Source organism: Taudactylus pleione, unplaced genomic scaffold, assembly GCF_031769625.1.
Source record: "Taudactylus pleione unplaced genomic scaffold, aTauple2 ptg001616l, whole genome shotgun sequence".
NCBI lineage: Eukaryota > Metazoa > Chordata > Amphibia > Anura > Myobatrachidae > Taudactylus > Taudactylus pleione.
In genome coordinates this window covers 184,353-201,496 of record NW_028286013.1, presented here as the reverse complement: position 1 = coordinate 201,496, position 17,144 = coordinate 184,353, and the positions used below count along the sequence as shown (strand labels likewise).

Genomic DNA, 17,144 nt, shown 5'->3' with positions numbered 1-17,144 from the left:
GGTATCCTGTTATTACTATTATTATGCGGGAGGAGCAGCCTGTGGTGTCATGTTATTATCATTATACAGGAGGAGCAGCCTGTGGTGTCCTGTTATTATTATTATACAAGAGGAGCAGCCTGTGGTGTCGTGTTATTATCATTATACAGGAGGAGCAGCCTGTGGTGTCCTGTTATTATTATTATACAGGAGGAGCAGCATGTGGTGTCATGTTATTATCATTACACAAGAGGAGCAGCCTGTGGTGTCGTGTTATTATCATTATACAGGAGGAGCAGACTGTGGTGTCCTGTTATTATTATTATTATACAAGAGGAGCAGCCTGTGGTGTCGTGTTATTATCATTATACAGGAGGAGCAGCCTGTGGTGTCCTGTTATTATTATACAGGAGGAGCAGCCTGTGGTGTCCTGTTATTATTATTTTCATACAGGTGGAGCAGCCTGTGGTGTCTTGCTATTATCATTATACAAGAGGAGCAGCCTGTGGTGTCGTGTTATTATCATTATACAAGAGGAGCAGCCTGTGGTGTCGTGTTATTATTATACAGGAGGAGCAGCATGTGGTGTCGTGTTATTATTATACAAGGGGAGCAGCCTGTGGTGTCCTGTTATTATTATACAGGAGGAGCAGCCTGTGGTGTCCTGTTATTATTATTATACAGGAGGAGCAGCCTGTGGTGTTGTGTTATCATTATACAGGAGGAGCAGCCTGTGGTGTCCGGTTAGTATATTGCAGCAGATGCAGAGTAATAATAACACTAATGAGCTGTCAGAGAAAGAAATAACACATAATAGGTATAACATGTATGTATGAGAAGTAGTCTGTATCCTGACAGTCAGAATCCTGATGCGCCCTATAACATCTGCAGGATCCGGACGGGTCAAAATGTTGACAACTTTAAATGGTGAATTTTAGGGTTAGGTTGCGGGAGTGGAGGGTTAGGGTACCAAAGGGGGGGTTATGGTAAGGCCGCGGGGGGCTGTTAGGGTTAGGTGCAGGAGTGGAGGGTTAGGGTACCAATGGGGAGGGTTATGGTAAGGCTGCTGAAATAAGGTAAGGCCGCGGAGGGGGTGTGTGGTTAGGGTTAGGCTGCGGGAGGGGAGGGAACTGGTGCCAAAGGAGATGGTTAAGTTAAGGCTGCGGGTGGAGGGGGGGTGGTTAGGGTTAGGGTGCGGGAGTATGGGTTAGGTTCAGCCTTAGAATACTTACTGAAAATCGCCTGCATTTTCACTGTCAGGATTCCGATGCCGGCATTCTGACCATCTGGATTGTAAGATGGCGGGGCTGGCAGTAACATGGGCACACATTAAGGTGCATAGTGTGATCAGATTTCTGTGTATAAAGGACACATCAGCAGCTGTAATTCATCACCAGCTTATTGGGGTGTACGGTGATAATGTCATGGTAACAGGTTTGGGGTTGGTGTCTTTGATAATGGCAGGACATACATTCAAGATGAGAAGCCAAGAACATCCACTTAGCCAACAGCACACGTGTGTTGTTACAGCGCTACCATTGGGAGGTACTGGACCATCCTCCCTACTGCCCTGACCTGGCACTAAGTCATTTCCATCTCTTTGGACCATGGAAGAAGTACCTGGGTGGAAGGCGATTCACAGCCAACTGTGGATAAACAATCTGTACCAAGGCCATACTATTTATTATACATATATGTACAAGGTGAATACATTTACGCAATGAGAGGTCTTGTTACTTTATTTATTGAACCACCCTCGTATATACCAGATGATACATAACAGGAGCTGGGGAAGGATGTGTGAGAAGGACACAGACAGGCCATGTAACAAAGGGCTGCACTCCCTCAGCTGAGACTGTCTGTCAGGGCGTCTTGTTATCCTGAGCAATAGAGACTCTCTCAGAGACAGCCAGTGGCTGTGACAGTCCCCAGATCCTCAGAGTGTCACTGATTATCCCCCAGGACATGTCTCACCCCATCTTACGCTGCACACACGGCCGGCAGGCTGGTCACCAGGGATCGCAAAATATGCACTATATCGTGTTTTTACGCGCTACAGGCACTGTGGGACTCAGTTTCTAAAAATGAGTGGGTCCGCAGGACGCGCTGTCAGTCACTGGTCTGTGCTCACCGCAACAGCCAATGGCAATAACAGCCCTCAAAGTCTCCCCAACCAATCACAGGTGGCACAGTTTTCTTGTCCAATTGCCGCCCGAACCTTGCAGACAACCTCCCTCTGCCTCCTACCCTTCCCCCGGCAGTTGCTATGATGTTATCGCGGGCTGCCGCTTGTGACTGCAGGGACTGCTGCCTCCTCCCTGGTAAGTTAACTGGGAGGGGATTGCCTGTATGACCCGCGGGCCGTGGCTGCATTGTAATCGCCTTGCAGTGTCTGGTCATGCAGGGCCGGTTCGAGGGCTGTTCCAGTGTACCTACACCTGGGCACATGATTTGTGATAACCCCCCAGCCGCCGGCAACAGTGCTGGGGTCTAGGGCAGGTGACACTGTCAGTGTGCCACTGGCCAGCCTACTCTGCCTCCAGTCTGCCTACCCCGGGAGCCGCTAGGATATTATTGCAGGCTGGTCCTTGGGATTGTTGGTACTGCTGCGCCTCTCCAGTAAACCGGCTCCCTGAGGGGACTGCCTATTTCTTCTGCGGCTGCATCATAGTCGGCTCAGAATTTTCTGGTCACACAGGGCAGCCACCACAGAGACCTTGACTTGTGCTGAACCTCAACCGTCAACAACAGTACGAGGGTCCAGGGCAGGTGACATTGTCAGTGCGCCACTGCCCAGCCCACTCTGCCTCCATCTGCCCTGCAGCTTCAAGTTCCTCTGTCTGGGCCTGGCTGCCGGCATTGCGCCCCTCCTGCCATTATGCGAAGACTCCCAGGCTACAGACTTATCAGCATTTCGGCCTCTCCCTACAGTCCATGGGACAAAACTCAAAAGTAAGCAGTTAACCCCCTTCTCGCCTTCCACTACTGCCCCAGCTGCTATCTATCCTTACCCCTCACCCTAAACCCAGTGCTGCCTGCCCTTATCCCCCCATTACCCCCAGTACTGCCCCAGCTGTTATCTATCCTTACCTCCTCCCTACTCCCTGCACTGCCTGTCGCTAACCCCCTCCTTGCCCCCAGTACTGCCCTAGCTGCTATCTACCCTTACCGCTCGCCCTAACCCCAGTACTGCCTGCCTTTAACCCCCATTACCCCCAGTACTGCCCAAGCTGCTATCTATCCTTAACCCTCACCCTAACCCCAGTACTGCCTGCCCTTATTCCCCCATTACCCCCAGTACTGCCCCAGCTGTTATCTATCCTTAACTCTTCCCTACTCCCTGCACTGCCTGCTGCTAACCCCATCCTTGCCACCAGTACTGCTACTGCCCCAGCTGCTATCTACCCTTATCCTACCCTTACACCTCACCCTAACCCTAGTACTGCCTGCCTTTAACACCCCCTTACCCCCAGTACTGCCCCAGTTGCTATCTATACTTACTCCTCACCCTAACCCCAGTATTGCCTGCCCTTAAGCCCCCCTTACCACCAGTACTGCCCCAGCTGTTATCTATCCTTACCTCCTCCCTACCCCCAGTAGTGCCTGCCGCTAACCCCCTGCTTGCCCCCACTACTGCCCTAGTAGCTATCGCTACCCCTCCCCCTAACTCCAGTACTGCCTGCCTTAAACCTCCTGTTACCCCCAGTACTGCCCCAGCTGTTATATATCCTTACCTCCTCCCTAATCCCAGTACTGCCTGCCGCTAACCCCCACTACTGCCCTAGCTGCTATCTATCCTTACCCCTCCCCCTAATTCCAGTACTGCCTGCCCTTAACACCCCTCCTTGCCCCCAGAGCTGTCCCATCTGTTGTCTGCCCTCATCCCCATAATATGTGATGGGACCCAGAAACCATGGAGTAGGACCCCAATTTCTTAAAATGAGGGGACCCTGGTACCCACAAATTTTTGCGCTCAGCGCGATCACTGGTCACACATGACACCTACATCTGAGGTGCTGTATTTTGTGATTTTGTCATTTGTGCAGAGTGACTGATGGAATTCTGAATTGCTTAACCCTTTGTCTTCTGGGCTGCCTGCTCTCCTATTTCTGTGTTATTATACTCTTCTGTTCCCTTCCCCATCCCCTGTGTTACTGCCACCTCTACAGCTGTTACACCCTCTGCTGTGTGCTGACATGACTGGGGAGATGAGGGGATCTGTATTAAGTGATATTTTGAGTCTCCCCCAATACACAGGATTACACAGTAGTGAAGAAGACATCCGGTGACTGTGAGACAACCAGCAGCCGTCCCTGTGTGTCAGGAGGACTGAGCAGGGCCCAGAGCCCCATCACGGTGCCTCCACCTCACTCAGTGATACATGAGAGACACAATGACCAGTAGATCCTGGAACTCATCAACAAGATCATTCAGCTGCTGACTGGAGAGGTGACTGCTGGGAATAGGACATTATGCAGTAACACCAGGGGATGTGTCTGGGTGATGACTGGAGAGGTGATTGCTGGGAATGGGACATTATACAGTAACACCAGGGGATGTGTCTGGGTGATGACTGGAGAGGTGATTGCTGTGAATGGGACATTATACAGTAACACCAGGGGATGTGTCTGGGTGATGACTGGAGAGGTGATTGCTGTGAATGGGACATTATACAGTAACACCAGTGGATGTGTCTGGGTGATGACTGGAGAGGTGACTGCTGGGAATGGGGCATTATACAGTAACACCAGGGGATGTGTCTGGGTGATGACTGTATCATTGTGTGTGTCAGGTTCCTATAAGGTGTCAGTATGTCACTGTCTATGTCTCCATACAGGAAGGGGAGTATATAGAGGAACACAGGGGTCTGTACAAGAACATGATGATGGAGAATCACCAGCCCCTCACATCACTGGGTAAGAGAAGACTGACATTTATTATACAGGGGAGAGCAGCTATGGGGGCCCTCCTATATACACACATCATCTGATAATCACATAGATCCAACATACTCAGTCACTGTGTGTCTCCTACAGATGGACCCAGTAACAGAAATACCCCAGAGAGATGCCCCCAGCCTCTTTATTCACTGGATTGTATAGAGGAGAATCACAGGGTCCCACAGGAGCATCAGGTAGGTGGGATTTAGGGTCTCACCAGTATACCAAAGTGACAGTCACTATATGATGTGTAGAGAATCTGTGTGTGTGTCTGAAACACTGATATTGTACTGTTTATTCTCAATTAATGAAATCAAACATTTTTACAAAAAAACAATTTCTGTTTAGGGTACAGCTCAGACTAATAAGGTAGAAGATATAGAGGGAGAAGAAGAGACGTATGTGACAGATATGAAGGCAGAAGATATAGAGGGAGAAGAAGAGACACATGTGACAGATATGAAGGCAGAAGATATAGAGGGAGAAGAAGAGACGTATGCAACTGATATAAAAGCAGAAGATATAGAGGTAGAAGAAGAGACGTATGTGACTGATATGAAGGCAGAATATATAAAGGGAGAAGAAGAGACGTATGTGACTGATATGAAGGCAGAAGATATAGAGGGAGAAGAAGAGACGTATGTGACTAATATGAAGGCAGAAGATATAGAGGGAGAAGAAGAGACGTATGTGACTGATATAAAGGCAGAAGATATAGAGGGAGAAGAAGAGACGTATGTGACTAATATGAAGGCAGAAGATACAGAGGGAGAAGAAGAGATGTATGTGACTGATGGGAAGGCAGAAGATATAGAGGGAGAAGAAGAGACGTATGTGACAGATATGAAGGCAGAAGATATAGAGGGAGAAGAAGAGACACATGTGACAGATATGAAGGCAGAAGATATAGAGGGAGAAGAAGAGACGTATGCAACTGATATAAAAGCAGAAGATATAGAGGAAGAAGAAGAGACGTATGTGACTGATATGAAGGCAGAATATATAGAGGGAGAAGAAGAGACGTATGTGACTGATATGAAGGCAGAAGATATAGAGGGAGAAGAAGAGACGTATGTGACTAATATGAAGGCAGAAGATATAGAGGGAGAAGAAGACACGTATGTGACTGATATGAAGGCAGAAGATATAGAGGGAGAAGAAGAGACGTATGTGACTGATATGAAGGCAGAAGATATAGAGGGAGAAGAAGAGACATATGTGACTAATATGAAGGCAGAAGATACAGAGGGAGAAGAAGAGATGTATGTGACTGATGGGAAGGCAGAAGATATAGAGGGAGAAGAAGAGATGTATGTGACTGATATGAAGGTAGAAGATATAGAGGGAGAAGAAGAATCGTATGTGACTGATATGAAAGCAGAAGATACAGAGGGAGAAGAAGAGGCGTCTGTGACTGATAATAAGGCAGAAGATATAGAGGGAGAAGAAGAGATGTATGTGACTGATATGAAGGCAGAAGATATAGAGGGAGAAGAAGAGACGTATGTGACTGATATGAAGGCAGAAGATATAGAGGGAGAAGAAGAGACCTATGTGACTGATATGAAAGCTGAAGATACAGAAGGAGAAGAAGAGGCATATGTGACTGATAATAAGGCAGAAGATATAGAGGGAGAAGAAGAGACATATGTGAGGGGTGATCAGCAGTGTATCAGCACAGGTGAGTAATAAACACAATACAGAAAAAAATCACATATTCTCCTTTCTAAGTCACTTCAACAATCTCTTATCATACACCTTCCACTGTCAGTACTATACAGTATAATGAGGAAAATGTATCTGCCCAGTTGGGAGCCATCAGCCCCTATTATACTCCTGCTCTCCCCCTCACATCATGTCACTGTGTTTTACCATCCCAGAGATCTGACCATTCTCCTCCCCACACTCTCTGGTGTATCTCATACATCAGGAGCCATCAGCCCCTATTATACTCCTGCTCTCCCCCTCACATCATGTCACTGTGTGTTACCAGCCCAGAGATCTGACCAGTCTCCTCCCCACACTCTCTGGTGTATCTCATACATCAGGAGCCATCAGCCCCTATTATACTCCTGTTCTCCCCCTCACATCATGTCACTGTGTTACCAGCCCAGAGATCTGACCAGTCTACTCCCCACACTCTCTGGTGTATCTCACTTACTGAGATATAGATCACAGCAGGGTGCAGCTAGTATGACCTGTGTGTGATATAATGTATAGACCATGCCTGCACTCTGTTACACATACTGAGATGGAGATACGGAGAGTGTGAGGACACAGCAGGGTGCAGCTAGTATGACCTGTGTGTGATATAATGTATAGACCATGCCTGCACTCTGTTACACATACTGAGATGGAGATACGGAGAGTGTGAGGACACAGCAGGATACAGCTAGTATGTCCTATGTGTGATATAATGTATAGACCATGCCTGCACTCTGTTACACATACTGAGATGGACATATGGAGAGTGTGAGGACACAGCTGGGTGCAGCTAGTATGACCTGTGTGTGATATAATGTATAGACATTGCCTGCACTCTGTTACACATACTGAGATGGAGATATGGAGAGTGTGAGGACACAGCAGGATACAGCTAGTATGACCTGTGTGTGATATAATGTATAGACCATGCCTGCACTATGTTACACATACTGAGATGGAGATATGAAGAGTGTGAGGACACAGCAGTATACAGCTAGTATGACCTGTGTGTGATATAATGTATAGACCATGCCTGCACTCTGTTACACATATTGAGATGGAGATATGGAGAGTGTGAGGACACAGCAGGATGCAGTTAGTATGACCTGTGTGTGATATAATGTATAGACCATGCCTGCACTATGTTACACATACTGAGATGGAGATATGGAGAGTGTGAGGACACAGCAGGATACAGCTAGTATGTCCTGTGTGTGATATAATGTTTAGACCATGCCTGCACTCTGTTACACATACTGAGATGGAGATATGGAGAGTGTGAGGACACAGCAGGGTGCAGCTAGTATGACCTGTGTGTGATATAATGTATAGACCATGCCTGCACTCTGTTACACATACTGAGATGGAGATACGGAGAGTGTGAGGACACAGCAGGATACAGCTAGTATGTCCTGTGTGTAATATAATGTATAGTCCATGCCTGCACTCTGTTACACATACTGAGATGGAGATACGGAGAGTGTGAGGACACAGCAGGATACAGCTAGTATGACCTGTGTGTGATATAATGTATAGACCATGCCTGCACTCTGTTACACATACTGAGATGGAGATACGGAGAGTGTGAGGACACAGCAGGATACAGCTAGTATGACCTGTGTGTGATATAATGTATAGGCCATGCCTGCACTCTGTTACACATACTGAGATGGAGATACGGAGAGTATGAGGACACAGCAGGATGCAGCTAGTATGACCTGGGTGTGAGATAATGCATAAAGCACTCTGCACTCTGTTAGTAGTGACTGTTTTTGCTCTGTGTTACAACAATTACAGTGTAGTATATAGGTATTTCAGTGCAGGAAAGCCCAGGTTTAAGCCCAGATGTTGCATCCATCGTACATAGCAGGTCATAAGAGAGAGAATCTGGGGGAAATATATCAAGCCCTAGAGAGAGATACTGTGGAGAAATTGCCCACAGCAGTCAATCAGCTTATAGCTATCATTATCAAGTACAGTCAGTAAAATGACAGAAGCCGATTCATTGCTAAGGGCAACTTCTTCACAAACCTTTAAGGTTTGGTACATCTCCCCCTTTGTATTTTATAGTGATTACTCTCTGGCCAGTGTTACTGCTACAACCTATACCTCCTCAAGTAAAAACTCACCAAATACATGATGAAGTCATTGGCCGCCATTCAATATAGCGCGATATTTCTGAGGATGCAAGGAGAAATCTGGTGAAAGTTCTGGCCGCAAGGCTGTTTGCCAGCTTAGAGCGGCACTAACAGCCTCGCAGCCAGCACTTTAGTTGGAGAATGCCAGCTCTCACGACTAAATTGGTTAAGTCTTGAGAACTGGCATTCTCTGACTTAACAATGTGCTGAATTGAATTGCTCCAGGAGTTTCCACAATCATGGTCACTGACTGGAGATGGGTTACAGCCGGGCACGTCTTATTATAGTTACACAGGATGGAGATGTTGGGGTACAGCCGGGCACGTCTTAATTATAGTTACACAGTATGGAGATGTTAGGGTACAGCCGGGCACGTCTTATTATAGTTACAAAGTATGGTATAGTTCTGCAGTGATGCTAATTCCCATATAAATGTTCTGTTCCCAGCAGATGGACACAGCAGCAGGAATAACTCGGGGAGATGTCTCATATTATCTCCAGATTGTGACCTAGATGATAACTTCTCACAGGACTCTCTAGGAGAATCTCCCATTACCCCCAGTATACATCCAGCATCTCATAGTGCAGCTATATCATCTGATCCCTCTATGCATGAGGAATGTTCCCCTGAAAATCCCAGTAGTGTTACACACAGCTCAGATCACACAGGTGATAAACCATTGTCATGTTCTGAGTGTGGGAAAAGTTTTACCAAGCAGATCAGTCTTTCTATACATCAGAAGAGAGTTCACGCAGCTGAGAGACCTTTTCTGTGTTCTGAGTGTGGGAAATGTTTTACACTGAAAAAAGCTCTTACTAGACACACAAAGATTCACACAGGTGAGAGACCGTATTCATGTTCTGAGTGTGGGAAATGTTATCTACAGCAAGGAGCACTCTATGTACATCAGAAAAGTCACACAGGTGAGAGGCCATATCCGTGTTCTGAATGTGGGAAATGTTTTACTTTGAAAAGTGATCTTACTAGACACACAAAGATTCACACAGGTGAGAGGCCATATTCATGTGCTGAGTGTGGCAAATGTTTTACACAGAAATCAGCTCTTGTTCAACATCAGCGAACTCACACAGGTGAGAAACCATTTCCATGCTCTGAGTGTGGGAAATGTTTTACACATAAAAAAAATCTTGTTACACATCAGAGAATTCACACAGGTGAGAAACCATTTTCATGTTATGAATGTGGGAAATGTTTTATACACAAATCAGCTCTTGTTACACATCAGAGAATTCACACAGGTGAGAAACCATTTTCATGTTATGAATGTGGGAAATGTTTTACACAGAAATCAGATCTAGTTACACATCAGAGAACTCACACAGGTGAGAGGCCATTTCCATGTCCTGAGTGTGGGAAATGTTTTACATGTCATTCAAAACTTGCTTCTCATAAGAGAACTCACACAGATCAGAAGCCATTTTCATGCTCTGAGTGTGGAAAATGTTTTACAGAGAAATTTGCTCTTGTTACACATCAGAGACGTCACACAGGTGAGAAATCATTTCCATGCTCTGAGTGTGGGAAATGTTTTACACGTAAAACAAATCTTGTTACACATCAGAGACATCACACAGGTGAGAGGCCATTTTCATGTTCCGATTGTGGAAAATGTTTAACACGGAAATCAGATCTAGTTACACATCGGAGAATTCACACAGGTGAGAAACCATTTTCATGTTCTGAATGTGGGAAATGTTTTACATACAAATCAGCTCATGTTACACATCAGAGAACTCACACAGGTGAGAAACCATTTCCATGTTATGAATGTGGGAATTATTTTACAAAGAAATCACAACTTGTTACACATCAGAGAAGTCACACAGGTGAGAAACCATTTTCATGCTCTGAGTGTGGGAAATGTTTTACACTTCATTCAATACTTGCTTCTCATAAGAGAACTCACATGGATGAGAAACCCTTTCCATGCTCTGAGTGTGGGAAACGTTTCACACAGAAATCAGATCTTGTTATACATCAGAGACGTCACACAGGTGAGAAACCATTTCCATGCTCTGACTGTGGGAAATGTTTTGCACACAAATCAGATCTTGTTATACATCATAGACATCACACAGGTGAGAAACCATTTCCATGTTCTGAGTGTGGGAAATGTTTTACAAATAAATCAAATCTTGTTAAACATCTGAGAATTCACACAGGTGAGAAACTACTTCCATGCTCTGAGTGTGGGAAATATTTTACACACAAATCAGCTCTTATTATACACCAGAGAAGTCACACAGGTGAGAAACCATTTCCATGTCCTGAGTGTGGGAAATGTTTTACACAGAAATCTGCTCTTTTTAGTCATGAGAAACGTCACACAGGAGAAAAACAAAGTGTATGAGCGGCTAGAAATATATAGAAATTGCAGCCGTTTTTGCAGTACTATAATATCATTGGGAATTATCAGAACAAACATAAATACAATGTTAGCCTAGATTGCTGTTCCTGCTTGATGAAGGGTAAATGACATTTCCATTATCACACTATGGGCCTGATTCAGCAGCGGAAGCAAATGTAACTGCAGTCTCTTACAGATCGCTGGTGCTAATATATGCTAATGCCGAGGCACAGCCACCATAACCACGCCCACTGCTGCCTTCTCATTATCCTCCAATGTAGCCCTCCTGTGTAATCATCGGTACCATCGCCGCACATCAAGCAGTCACACAGCATTTACATCAGGTCTGACCAGCCACAAACACTGCAGCTCTCCTTACACGCAGAGGTCTCATGTTGCAGCTGCCATCACTATGGCTAATTTATACACACCCATGACATGGCGATCACACTGACACACACGGCCATGATATGGCGATCACACGGACTGACACGCCCATGATATGGCGATCACACGGACAGACACGCCCATGACATGGTGATCACACGGACAGACACGCCCATGACATGGCGATCACATGGACACAGACGCCTGCAGTTTTCTGTCCACCCCCCGTTACTTCCCCCCAAACGCTGTCACCCTGCCACTCACTATATGATGTATTCCTCTGTGCATCCGTAATCGCAATGTGATCACTGCGCAAACAATCGATCTGTGTAGATTTCAGCAATGCGTCCACTGCTGAATCAGCTTTTATATACTAATATAATACAATATAATATATCCACACTGATGTCACCAACATAGAGCTCCAACAGGTTCCTCCTGTAATTTGGCTTCAGTTTCCTTATTCTATCAGATCAGAGTTTTCCAAACTCCGCTATTATAGGACAGGTTTTACCACATTTTCTTCTCAGGGTCCATAGGGGGTCCACAGGGTTGACCTTGGGGTATAGGTTGGGAACTAAATCCGGGCACCATGCAGTTAAAGCTTTCAGTTCCCAGGATGCACTGGGTCCACTCTCCCTATTACCCTGCCCCCAAGCCAGAGGCACCTCAGCTTGAGTAGGTGCCCGGCCGGAGTTGGGTCACCATTATCGCAGGGGGGACTGATTAGCAGCCCCTAAGCTACTTTTAATTTTATGAGTTTAATTTTTTTAATATATTTTTGGACTCTTCTGAGTGGCAGCGTCGGACTGTCCAAGCTGCCGCTCCATCACCCCGCCGGCGCCGCGATGCCAGTACAGATCTGGGGATCTCAACAGGACCCCAGAGCCTGTGCTAGCCGGACTCTGCGGGTGCCCTGGACTGCGGCTGGATCAACATGGAGCAGGTAAGGTCGCAGGTCACCGCTTGCGGTGATCTGTGCATTTCTGCAGTCTATTGTCTTTGGGGACAGACCGGAGGTACTGGCAGTGGCGGCGGGCCCCCCCAAACCCCAAGTGTCCACTAGACCAGCAGGGACTTTATGATCTGCAGCAAGAACTGGCGTCCCGGGGGTTAATAGCCAGCCAGGGGAGGCAGCCTTCCCTTTTCAGTGGCTCCTCAGCTCAGCACACCTTTCCAGCACAAGGTCTGGCATCCCTGAGCTGCTTCCTCCGTGGGCCACACTTCCTTTGAGGTCTCCGGCGGCAATTTTACTATGGTGCAGCAGATCTCCTAGGACGGCAGTTGGTCCAGTCCTCCTGCGTACCTTACCATTTAGGTCAGTGTACACAGCGCTGTAGCCTTCCCAGATACTGAATCTGGGCAGTTGAATGTAGTGCCATTTGCAGTATATTATATGTAATGTTTATATATATTTCATTGTATGTGACTTATGCTAGTGCAGACTGTGCTTTTTCTCTCACCTGTCCGTGTATATTTATCCCATTTCTTTACAATCTGACTTAATACAGGTGTGCCTAGGGTTGGTCACATACTGGTGCGTGCTGCTCGATAATATTTTAGATGGAACTGTGTGTTGCATACGCTGATAAATAGGTCCCTGCAGCTAATCTTAGCACCAGTCAGGACCAGTATAGCGCTGCTTGATATTTCCACAATGATTCTAAGAAACACAAGATGGTGTAATAAATGCCATGTGGTTACTTCCTAGTCTGCACTGCTGTCTAACACAGATCGTCAGCCAATGGATGATGTTTTGGATTCCTATCCCTTTCACATCAGGAGGAGCCTAAATCAAGTATTATCCCTGCTTGGGTACTGGCGGTCAAGTCCATCCTAGTTATAGAGGATGTCGAACCTGCACCTAAATCAATTCACCCTCAATTTAAACATTAGAGTGCCTTCGGCTGTTTTTCCCCCTCTGACCAGGGGGTGGATCACATGGTGGAGGTCTGGCAATCGCCAAATAAGAGGTATCACAAAAGCATTTGGCCTCATGTTTCCCATTCCTTGAGGGTCATTGCAAGTAATAGGAATCACCTCCTGGGGTGGATTATCATGTTACTCATCTGATTGAGACCACTACTACGTCTCCTGTCCCTGCTCTGACGGATTCTACGGACGTGTAGGTGGTAACTGCCTGAAATCAATATACTCGCTTTCAGGGGCTGTTGCCCGTCCAACCATGGCTATCGCATGGGTGGCTAATGCTAATGAGTGCTGGGCTAATACATTTGTGGAGCTTTTTCCCTCAAAATATTCTGGGGATCAGATGCCTTTTGTTGCTCACATTCAAAATGCAGGTTCATGTGTTGGAGTAACAACATTGGATGCCAGTCTCCTAACCTTCAGGTTTTCAGCTGCGACTGTATCTGCTGCCATACCCTATGGCTGCGCTCATGGAAGGCAGAGGAGGACTCCCTTAAAATGGATACCCTATATTGGGGAGATCTTGTTTGGTCCTGACCTTGACAAGATTGTAGCAATGTCGGCAGTACACTAACGGCAAATTTCCGCCTTCAGCTACTCCCACTACAAGGCCTCAGTCTAAATCTGTTAAGTCTTTTGTTCCTCAGAGACAGCCTAAAGGCCAGTCCTTTCCTAGGTTGTTATCCTCCACGAGGGTCGCCAGACCCGGTGCCGAGCAGACCTGGACATCCAGACGCCCTGCTTCTAAACCTAAGGATTAACCTTCAGCCTGACAGGACAGGTCTTCATCTGGGGAATCCCAGAGTGAGATTTCGAATTTTTCACTTCACCCAGTGCTGGTGTCAAGTCACCACGGATGCTTGGGTAAGAGTTGAAGTCTCTCACAGGTATGCCCTCTCATTGCTCATACAGCCTCCCCACATTTGTTAATTAAGCCCTTCCTCAGACCCAAACAAGGCCTTACCAATCCAGAAAGCTATACAGTCCTTGCGGTAAGCAGGGGTAATTATGGCAGCCCCACTATCTCAGCGAGGGACTGGTTATTCTACTTTTTGGTGCAGAGGCCGAATGGTCCTCATTGGCCTATCTATCTCAAATCCCTGAACCAATTCCTAAAGGTGCCTAAGTTCAGGAGGGAACCTCTATGCTCCATCATCCGAGCTATGGAACCTGGGGACTTTATGGTATCGCTGGATATTCAGGATGCGTACCTACAGGTACATATAGAGCCCTCTCAGCATTAGCTCAGGTTTGCTGTGCCACAGCAACACTTCCAATTTTCGGGCTCTGCCCTTTGGCCTGTCCACAGCCCCACCGGGGTTTACCAGATTTATGGCTTTTATGATAGCCCACCTGGATCACCAATGTACTTTAAAGTCATTTCCAGTTAACCATTGCTTTCCTTCACAAGCACGAATGGTTAATCAACTGGGAAAATGTCCTCCCTGAATCCCTCACAGGGTATGATTCATCTGGGAGCTCTGCTAGATTCTCAGAATCGGAGAATCCTTCTGACGTCAGACAAGATCTCCACTCTTCAACTACGAGTGCGCGGATGTCTCCATAGTCGACAAGTGTCATTACACTCTGTAATGCGGGTTCTGGAATCCAGGGTGTCTACCTTTGGAAGGCTGGAATATGCTCAGTTCCATTCCAGGCCTTTGCAAAAACTGATCCTCTCCAGATGGAACAGGTTTCTCCATCGTATCACTGTTCAGATGATGATGCTCTCCGGAGGTGCATCTGTTTCTATCTGGGTGGCTATGGCCATCTCATCTAGGGCAATCCTTACAACGGACGCCAGTCTCTGGGGCACAGTGACCAGTCCGCAATCCTTTTGGGGCAGTTGGATGTTTGTCGATTCCGCCCTGCCAATCAACTTATTGGAACTTCAAGCTGTTATGGGCCCTCGCTCTGGCCTATCACATACTTCACAGTTAACCTATAAAGGTTCAGTCTGACAATGTCACAATAGTAGCTTACATATAGGAGACACTCGTAGTTGGGCAGCAATGACAGAAGTGTCACACATTCTGACATAGACCAAGGGTCTCCTCCCGGCCATCTCTGCAGTGTTCCTTCTGGGAGTTCTCCATCGGGAAGCGGACTTCCTCAGCCGTCATGACGTGCATTCTGGGGACTGGTCTCTTCTCCAAGAGAGGTTTCAACTCTTAGTGAGCATAGGGGCCTCCCAGAGGTGGTCCTCATGGCCTCCTGACTCTATCACACACTGCCGGTGTGTGCTGGAATATGCTCAGTTCCATTCCAGGCACGTGGTTTTCTGTCCAGACCTTTCTAAGGTTCAATGCATTGGATTCCTTTGCCTCTCAGGATGCTTCCTCTCAGCACAGGAGCATCCCCATCCTTATAAGGACTGCTTTGCGACATTCCCAAGGTCAACTCTGTGGACCTTCTATTTATCCTGAAGTAGAAAACAAGATAAATGGTAAGAACTTACCTTTGTTATCTCTGTTTCTATGAAGTCCATATGGTCCACATGGCACCCGCTCTGATGCACCTGGCTTCATATGGGCTGTGTGGCTGGTCACCGGTTTCCCATCTGGTTCTTGACTGTTCCAGTCTTCTCTCTTTCTTTCCTCCTCCAGCCTTTGGCTACTTACAAACTGAGGTGCCTCTGGCTTAGGGGTGGGGTTATAGAGAGAGGACAAGTGCATCCTGGGAGCTGAAAGCTTTAACTGTGTGGTGCCTGGATTTGTTTCCCAACCTATACACCAAGGCAACCTGTGGACCCTATGGACTTTGTAGAAACAGAGATAACAAAGGTAAGTTCTTACCATATCTCTTGTTTTGTCATTCCATGTGTGTGTGATTGCACATCATATACTGAGAGCATGTCTGTAATCACTATATCCCTCTAGTGTATTATATCATTACAGTGTGACACATAGACAAAGGTAACTCTCATTTGTCATTCCATGTGTGTGTGATTGCACATCATATACTGAGAGCATGTCTGTAATCACTATATCCCTCTAGTGTATTATATAATTACAGTGTGACACATTGACAAAGGTAACTCATTTGTCATTCCATGTGTGTGTGATTGCACATCATATACTGAGAGCATGTCTGTAATCACTATATCCCTCTACTGTATATCATTACAGTGTGACACATAGACAAAGGTAACTCTCATTTGTCATTCCATGTGTGTGTGATTGCACATCATATACTGAGAGCATGTCTGTAATCCCTATATCCCTCTAGTGTATTATATAATTACAGTGTGACACATAGACATAGGTAACTCTCATTTGTCATTCCATGTGTGTGTGATTGCACATCATATACTGAGAGCATGTCTGTAATCACTATATCCTTTTAATGTATTATATCATTACAGTGTGACATAGACAAAGGTAACTCTCATTTGTCATTCCATGTGTGTGTGATTGTACATCATATACTGAGAGCATGTCTGTAATCACTATATCCCTCTAGTGTATTATATCATTACAGTGTGACACATAGACAAAGGTAACTCTCATTTGTCATTCCATGTGTGTGTGATTGTACATATATACTGAGAGCAAGTCTGTAATCACTATATCCCTCTAGTGTATTATATCATTACAGTGTGACACATAGACAAAGGTAACTCTCATTTGTCATTCCATGTGTGTGTGATTGCACATCATATACTGAGACCATGTCTGTAATCACTATATCCCTCTAGT

At 46.2% G+C, this 17,144-nt stretch overlaps 1 protein-coding gene across 1 annotated transcript in view; it reads left to right on the top strand.

Annotated features, from left to right (window-relative positions):
- The window catches only part of LOC148442105 (uncharacterized), a 252,714-nt gene that overhangs the window by 108,840 nt on the left and 126,730 nt on the right, over positions 1-17,144 (top strand). Inside the window, exon 12 of the mRNA XM_088464229.1 lies at positions 9,518-11,047. Coding sequence (XP_088320355.1) covers positions 9,518-11,047 — 1,530 coding nt within the window. The remainder of the gene's footprint in view (positions 1-9,517; positions 11,048-17,144) is intronic.